This window comes from Miscanthus floridulus, chromosome 4, assembly GCF_019320115.1.
Source record: "Miscanthus floridulus cultivar M001 chromosome 4, ASM1932011v1, whole genome shotgun sequence".
In the NCBI taxonomy this organism is placed as follows: domain Eukaryota; kingdom Viridiplantae; phylum Streptophyta; class Magnoliopsida; order Poales; family Poaceae; genus Miscanthus; species Miscanthus floridulus.
The window spans coordinates 71300436-71308953 of NC_089583.1; the positions used below are offsets into that span (position 1 = coordinate 71300436).

General features: G+C 41.2%; 2 protein-coding genes across 2 annotated transcripts; both read left to right on the forward strand.

Annotated features, from left to right (window-relative positions):
* Positions 1-300: 300 nt before the first annotated feature.
* LOC136551695 (uncharacterized) lies at positions 301-3884 on the forward strand. Its single transcript, XM_066543238.1, has 9 exons — positions 301-540; positions 725-850; positions 934-1089; positions 1323-1452; positions 1568-1609; positions 2072-2350; positions 2471-2522; positions 2668-2745; positions 3492-3884. Exons 1-9 carry the CDS (start codon positions 421-423, stop codon positions 3586-3588), a joined length of 1080 nt encoding a protein of 359 aa, XP_066399335.1. The 5' UTR covers positions 301-420; the 3' UTR covers positions 3589-3884.
* Positions 3885-5366: 1482 nt separating this feature from the next.
* LOC136548627 (uncharacterized) lies at positions 5367-5681 on the forward strand. The gene has a single exon (XM_066540087.1). The coding sequence runs from the start codon at positions 5367-5369 to the stop codon at positions 5679-5681; it is 315 nt and encodes a 104-aa protein (XP_066396184.1).
* The last annotated feature ends 2837 nt before the right edge of the window (positions 5682-8518 follow it).

Below are 8518 nucleotides of genomic sequence, written 5' to 3' on the forward strand. Positions count from 1 at the left end.
GCATTCATCATAGTATCCTTTCAAAGTATCTTCTTTGCATTCATATAGGCCGATCAACTGATTAATAATTAACTATGAATCTCCAAATATTTCAATTGCTTTGGCCTTTACTTCATGAAGAAGTTGAAATCCTTTAAGAATAGCCTCATATTTTGCTTGATTGTTGGTAATCATTGGTTCTGTTGGAAGAGCAAACTCAAAACTTGCCCCCTGAGGCGAAATAATAACAATACCTATACCACCACCTTGCTTGCATGATGATCTATCAAACTCACGCCCTAGCAGGGCTCATGTTGATTTTGTGTCGCTCGCCGCGCTCGCAGGGAGCGCAAGCCGCGGTTCCCTAAGGGGAAGAAGGCCAAGTACCGCGACGCCGGTGCGGAGGGAGGCCCCTCCGGCAACGCCGTGGACCTCGACAGCATGCTGAATCCGGAGCTTGCGGCGGAGCGGCGGGCGCGGCAGCGCCACGGCCAGCTCAAGGAGGGCGACGACGCGAAGGGAGGTGCCACTGACGTCAAGGGCTTCGAAGTCCGCTACAACGTATGCCCTGCTTCTCCGCTTGCATCTTTTTTCCTGTTTATTAATGTTGACAGCAAATGAATGCTAGGACAAATTTGAGCTGTATTTTGATTCTCAACAGGATGGTCCTTCTTCCTGTTTATTAATGTTTGACAGCAAATGAATGCTAGGTACAAAATTTGAGCTGTATTTTGATTCTCAACAGCATGGTGTTAACTTTGTTGATGATGGTATCCGGATAGAGCCGTTTAACTTGGAGCGAGAAAGGGAAGAAGGGTATTTCGATGAGAATGGGAACTTTGTGGAGTATGCAAGAGGCAATGAGATTAAGGTAATGAAGATCTTCTGTTTAGCACCGTTAACATTATAGTATAAGAAGTTACCATTGGTGACGCAAACACGTTTGCCTTGTAGGATGCCTGGTTGGACAGTGTGGAAGTTGACCCAACGTATGCTGCAAAGGTTCAGAACAAAGGCAAAGAGAAAGTTGAAGAGTTTGAGGACCTCTCTTCCGATGACATTGGGAGGCTAAAAAGGCAGATAGCAAACTTGCTTGAACCAGGAGAAACGGTGTGTTTTTGTTGCATCATTTGCATATTTTTATGCAGCCCTTTCTTGTCCTGTACCGTTCAATAATTTATAGCATTTAGTTCCTATGTCAACTTTACTGACTTACTATTATTGTGTTTGGGTTTAGCTAGTGAATGATGCTTAATTTACTCAATGGATTCCCATATATCCAAATATCTAAACTTACAACATTCAGATCATTAATCTTAAATATTTTCTTCAACAACTGCCAGATAATGCAAGCTTTGAAAAGGTTGAAGGGTACATCCACGGATAAACATGGAAAGATGGCTGAGGGGACTAAACGTATATTTGATGAATTGACTGAAGCTGCCATGAAGCTAATGGAGAATGGCGACTATAGTATGCTTTTATTTCTTGAAATTCTTATTTGACTATTTGATATTTCTTTTTGTCCTTACATTTGTCATTTCAGTGTCAATGTGACTTATTCCTTGTTGTGCATGTTTTGGTGTAGATGTTTACTCAGATGATCGTGAGACCTTTGAACGCGAGGCAGGTTAGTTGTTTTCTTACTAGCATATGGAAAATTCCATTTCATGACCACCTAATTTCATTTTAATGGTACTGTTTCATCCGAGTGAACTGATTGCACACAAAAGGATCACTGTCTTTGGTTTCCTTAGCATCACTTGAGTAAAAAAATGCAAAATACATAGGTTTTACATTATCAAGGTTATCTCTACCTTTTCCCCCAATGGAAACAGAGTCACTCTGTTGCTTTTTTGAATGCATGAGGTGCTCTACCATCGCTTGATTGCATGTTGTCATGAACTCATGTATCCCTGAAGTTAGCACCACTATGGCACTATTCATAACTTGATCGATGTTTATCCTGAGACATCAACCTGACCTACCTAGGCATGCACATTACATTACTTCACTGCTTACTTAGTCATTTCCTTAAAATTGTCATTTCAAGAAATTTGCCTGACTTTTGCCCCCTCTTTTGCCTTTGCAGCTGGGTATGAACGTTTGGCACGTGCTCGACTTGGTTTGCCAGAAGTTGATGGTGTCTCTGAAGACCCAAAATATAACCAGACACCATCGTCAGTACTGGAGATTGACCAACCATCATCTGTACTGGAAATGGAACTTGGTCCCTCAACTGCCAATATATCTACAGCCACTGCTGCAATCAACGATGATGACAGTAACCTGGACATGTTTGGTGATGATGACAACGATGATGCCAATACTGTAGGTTCAGGTTTGAATCCTGGAACCTCAGATGTGAAGAGTAAGTTCACATCTCTGCTCTTTTTTTCCCCTTTTGTGGAAACCTGTTGCACATTTCCCCCTCTTTCTGGCAACTGTTGTGTTTTCTTTATTCACAAATATTTTTTCCTTCTTCCTGCAGAAGCCGATAATGGAAGCGTGGACTCAGACTATGTCTATGATCCTTCTTCAGGGTAGGCTATAGTTGTTTCTATGCTGCTTTTCCTAGATTTTTACGGGTTGTTTTGAAAATAAACAAAGAACAGACACATTGACTGTTCTAATGTCTATACAGATTGCATGTGTTGATTGTGTATTTCTATTCCTTTTTCCATGCAGTTACTACTATAGCAGCAGCACAGGCTATTACTATGACCCTAACTCTGGATATTATGGTTCTGCATCTACGGGAACCTGGTAAATTTTTCCCCAATTCATCCTTGATTTACATTTAATAGTTATTGCTTTTTCAGTGTCAATCATTTCTTTAGAATACAACGTTGTTTTGGTTGCATGATTTCTTTTTTCTTTAGTATACTTAGCTGTGAATTACAACATGAACTGTCCAGTGGACAATGTGCTGTTTACCAACTATTTTATAAAAAAAGCTAAAATGTGTCATTGCCAGTTATGTGCAAGGAAGAAATATGTTCTTTAGTGCTCTCAGGTTGGTTACTTAACTTTGATTTGCAGCAGAACATGATTATAACTTTGATGAGAGCCAAGATGATAGTAGGCTGTAGCAGTCCAACATTCATTAGCAGAACTTATTGTTGATTGCCTGACAAATTCTTAGGATTTGTATCCCAGTACCCCCTTTCACTGGCAAACCCTTTCGGTTGTGTGGCCAGTGACCACTGACCACTGCTTGTGAAGCATTTTAACACAAGGGTTCCTGTTATGCCTTCCTATGTGTTTCTTTTCAACTGTTCCAACAAGAAATTTTAGTAGGCATTGGGTTAGATGACCTAGTTAGTAGAGTGAGCGCTGCCATGTATTCTCTGGACATCACTTGCATTGCAATAGCATTAATCCCTTTTAGCTGGCTGAGGCTCACGGTTTTGCACTTTGTATTGTTCCTGCATGCGTATTAGTTCTTTGCTGCTGCTTTTTCGTTAGAGAAGTTTTTTTATTTTCTGTGCTTATGTCTACAATGTGCGCAGGTATTCATACGATGAGCAAACTGGAACATACAAAGAAATTCAGGATGAACAAACTGGCACGGCCAAAGAAGAGCTAGGAGACGCCATCAAGGAGTAACCGAGTTGCTACTGCTCTTCTCGTTCTTGATTGCCAGTGGAACTGAGGTAGTTCAGACTGCCCAGTGTTCTGCCTTGGTAAATGCTATGTGGAGAAGATATTTAAGAGGAAACCGGTCAGATCATACTGTAGGGTGTAAACTAAAGGAAGTGATCGACTGCAACTGCACAATTGCAATATTTTTTTTGCTCGCTGCAGAGGCGTGTTTTACTAACTATTCCCGTTGTTTCTGTAGAAATATGTAACACGAAAAAGATACATTACGTCATTACCACATCAATCTTGTTGGTATCCTATTCCTATGTGAAGATGCGTTTGAACTTTTAACAGATGAGAACGTTGTTATGTTTGGTCTGATTATGTCTAAGCTCAACAGCGTGCGGATTGGTAAACTAAATCGGGCAACTCGTGATCGATGGAGTAGTGGCCCAGTCAGGCGGAGGAAGTTCGGAGGTTGGAGACGCATCATCATCCAATCTGGAAAATCTATTACGGTAATCTACAACCTCTTTCCGAAAAGGTTGGAACCAAAAACTCTCTCTTTCAGAAACCACTTTAGACGGACAACGCCTTCTCTTTGAAAGATTGGAACAGAAAGTATCCCTTTCGGAAGCCTCGTTAGACGGACAACGCCTTCTCGGGAACACGGTTAGGGCCCGTTTGGACATCAAATTTTTTCATGTAAAATTAAACTGATGTCTGTAAATTTCCTCTAATATTTTTGTGAAATTTCTGCGTTTCAAACAAGCCTATGAATATTTTTTACGCTATACATACATTGGCAAAATATTTGTTTCTATGTTCCAACATGTTTTTTTTTTTGTTGAAATAAAGGGTTCCAGCCTGTATCCAGGAGCTCAATATATACCACACACAACAACACGAGCCAGCTGCAGTAATCGTAGATTACTTGGATGACTGCCTATAGCGTAGTGTATACACTACAAGTTGGCATCCTCCGAATCAACGGTCAAACCCAGGTGGTGTTCACACGTACGTGACCAGTCAGCAGCGGATCCGATGGAGGCCGTCCCCGTCCGGTGCATTGAAACCCAAAAGCCATGCATGTACAGCAGCTCGTGTGCCCGGTGCCCGCCCCCGCGTATACATCATTACGAACGTCACGTTTTGCACACGCGCGTATATGATTACGAACGTCACAGCTGAGATGAGAACAGAACTACTATACACGATCTATCAGGTTCTGTACGTGTACGTGTAGGAGCACACCGTACAGGACCCGAATGAGGCTCATCAGTCATCACACGGACGACGTGGACGTGACTGTGCGCTACTCCACCACCGTGACGTACGCACGTACGAATACGAACCAGGCTAGGCTAGTCACGTGTCAGTCAGAGGTCACATGAACCACGACCCTGCAAGCGGCGCGCGGCCGGCCAGACGGAAACGGAGAGGCGACCCCGTACCCGTACGTACTCCGATCCGGCCCCGATTTGGAAACGAAAGTTCCCGGTCCACGCGTACGCCAGAAGAAGCCTCCTTCCCGGCCGTGATGAGGTCAGGACTAGAAACTAAATCCGACTCCGTAATCTCATATTAACGTCAAATCGCGATTCTGATTTGACAGCCCAAACAATCACTATAAATACACAAATCAGGCATGTCGTTGTACTCTACCATTGTTATTACTACTACACGACACCACCGTACGCTCAGAACATCATCGTGTGATACGTGCGAATACGACGACGACGACGTCATCACGTCGACGAGAAGCAGCAGCAGCAACGGCGACCGCGATCGCGAAAAAGGGCATGGGAAGGCCGTCCATTGAGGCGCTGGCAATGGCCGACGCCGACTGGCGGGCGCAGCACTGCGCCTTCGACGACGACGACGACGACGACCAAGCAGGCGCGCCGCCGGAGCACCTGCGCGCCTTCGAGGCGTTCATCGACGCGGTGGTGCCGGTGGACATGGTGCTGGCGTTCGGGCGCGGGGAGCGGCGCCGGAGCCACCAGGAGGACGTGAAGGAGAAGCTCAAGCTCTGGGCCAAGGCCGTGGCCGCCAAGGCGAGACAAGACGTCATCAAACACAACAACAAGAATAATGCATGCGTACACGGTGTCTAGCTAGGGCATGCTTATTTCTCAACACACCTAGCTATTCTTTCTAACCATTTGTTCAATTCCTTTTATATTCTTACATACAGAAGCTAAGTGACGGTACGTATAGTTGTTTGTTCGCGATTTGTACTGGACAGACAGACAGACAATGAGAATTCATTAACTTCAGCTTATATATATATATATATATATATAGGGAGAGGCTATTCAGTAGCCGGCTACAAAATAAGTTATTCTATAGCCACCTCTATTTACTATAATTTTATATACTAATTTACCATAATGTCAATACATATTTACGATAGTTGGGTTACTATAACACATGGGGATATTTACCATAATGTTATATTAAACCACTTAGTAAGGAGTTACTATAATCTCGTAAATTAACATAGTAATTATCATAACTCAAAGTGGCTACAGAATAAGTTATTCTATAGCCAGCTATAGGATAGTAGTTCTATATATATATATATATATATATATATATATATATATATATATATATATATATATATATATATATATATATATATAGAGAGAGAGAGAGAGAGAGAGAGAGAGAGAGAGAGGGGAAAGTATTTTCAGTAGCCAGCTATAAAATAAGTTATTCTGTAGCCACCTCCATTTACGATAATTTTATATACTAATTTACGATAATATTAATACATATTTACGATAGTTGGGTTACTATAACATATGGAGATATTTACCATAATGTTATAGTAAACCACTTAGTAAGGAGTTACTATAATCTCATAAATTAACATAGTAATTATCATAACTCAAAGTGGCTATAGAATAAATTATTTTGTAGGTAGTAGATGCATAAAATTCCAGATCAAGCTGCGTGGAAAGATTTTTGTCGCGATGATATATAAAAATTAATTTGTTACCGCATGTAAACCTCTCCACGAGCCGAACGTTCCACCTGACACAACCTGACAAGGCTGACGCACGGATGCAACCCAATCCAATCTTTTTCGTTTTTCCATTATAATTTCTCAACGAAGCATTCGATTCAAAAACGGTTTTCACCATTAACCCCTGACATTTTTGTGCATGATTCAAGATCCATTATAAATATATTTTTGTAAAAAATTTAAAATTCATAATTTTGCGCACTAGGATATAGAGATTTATACTTCCGGCTACGCATAGAATCTTGTGAGCGAGAGCATAGAAACATAGAGACAACCTCGTGTTTTCCAAAATTTAAAATTTGAATCATAGCACGTGATGGCCGATTGGATACATATAATCACTGTCAAGGTGTGTAAAAAGTTTTTGGCACCAACGTTGCATAGAAATATGTGGTTGGATGAATAAAAATTAATTTTGTTACTGTGTAAAAAACCTCTCAGCAAGATGGACATTCCACTGGATACAACTGTGATTGCCTCCACCAAGATCATGCTTCCCACTAATGTGGGTGTATAATTAACATGGGAATAATGTATAGAACTTGGAGATCGTAAGCATAAAACTTGGAGACGATCTTGTCTTCTCCGAATTTTGAAATTTGAATCGTGGCATGTGATGGTCGATTGGATGCATAGAATTAATGGTTTAAGATGCGCAGAAAAATTTTTGGCGCCCATATAAATTAGTGGTTGGATGAATAAAAATTAATTTGTTACTACGTAAAAATCTCTCCGCAAGATGGACATTATACCTGACACAATTGTGATTGCCTCCACCAACATTTTGCTTCCCACTATGGGGTGTGTAATTAACATGGGAGACAATGCATACAACCCTCACAAAACCCTCTCCTCTGGGTATTATTTTTTTGAAAACCGTGATTGCACACACCCACACCATGCTTTCCACTGGAGGATGTATAACTAACATAGGAACAATGCATAGAACCCTCACAAAATCTCCCCTCTGGGTATTATTGTTTCAAAAATCCTGACTGCACCAACCCACACAATGCTTCTTTCTGGGCTATTTAATTAATAGCGGAACAATGCATAGAAACCTGTAGAACCCTACCAATGGGAAGGGGCAATTATAACAAACATCGTAACGGCCCCAACCCACACCATGCTTTTTCACTAGAGGATGTTTATTTAATACAAAAACAATGCATAGAAACACATAGATCCTTCCTACTATAGGTGTGGACTATCCAATGGTCCCAACTCACATGCATAGAAACTCAGTCAACAAAATATTGAAACCCAACTAAGGTTACATAGAAACCAATAGTTTTCCTCATGTCATCCGAGCGTATAAACATAGCATGGAAAACTAACTTTTTACATTAACATATCAACTACATCAAGATCACACTATGCCACTGCCACAAGCCAAGGAAGTCATGGACGTCGCAAGTCATGTCCTATGTCTGAGCCACCATTGACCTCTCACAACAATTGGAGATGAATCCTTCCAACCATCCTACATCACAACAAAGGCATATAAACTGTTTGAGCAGGCGTTGAAAACTTACAAAAGCCATGCATATAATCCCTGGTCAAGGTGCACAAAAAAGTTTGTTGCGCCGATGTTGCATAAAATATAGTGGTTGGATGAAGACAAATTACTTTCGCTGCTGGTTTGCGTCTCCATTTTTATTGTATGCATAGAAACCAATTGTTTGGTGCATAATAATCCATTCAGCTAGAATCAAATATAAAAGTGTTTCATGCATAATAACCCACTAAGGGGTGTTTAATTAATAGATGAACAATGCATAGAAACCCATAAAACCCTTCCCACTTGATGGAACAATTATTATAAACATCGTAACGACCCCAACCCATTAACTACATAACGATCACACTACACCACCGCCGCAAGCAAAGGAAGTCGTGGACGCAAGCCATGTCCTATGT

What these genes read in the sequence shown, in the direction of transcription:
- LOC136551695 (XM_066543238.1), top strand. Translation starts at nt 421, where the DNA reads ATGCTGAATCCGGAGCTTGCGGCGGAGCGGCGGGCGCGGCAGCGCCAC. An exon ending in TGGAACCTCAGATGTGAAGA is followed by an intron (nt 2,351 to 2,470) that starts GTAAGTTCACAT and finishes TTCTTCCTGCAG; the next exon opens with AAGCCGATAATGGAAGCGTG. An exon ending in TCTGCATCTACGGGAACCTG is followed by an intron (nt 2,746 to 3,491) that starts GTAAATTTTTCC and finishes CAATGTGCGCAG; the next exon opens with GTATTCATACGATGAGCAAA.
- LOC136548627 (XM_066540087.1), top strand. Translation starts at nt 5,367, where the DNA reads ATGGGAAGGCCGTCCATTGAGGCGCTGGCAATGGCCGACGCCGACTGG.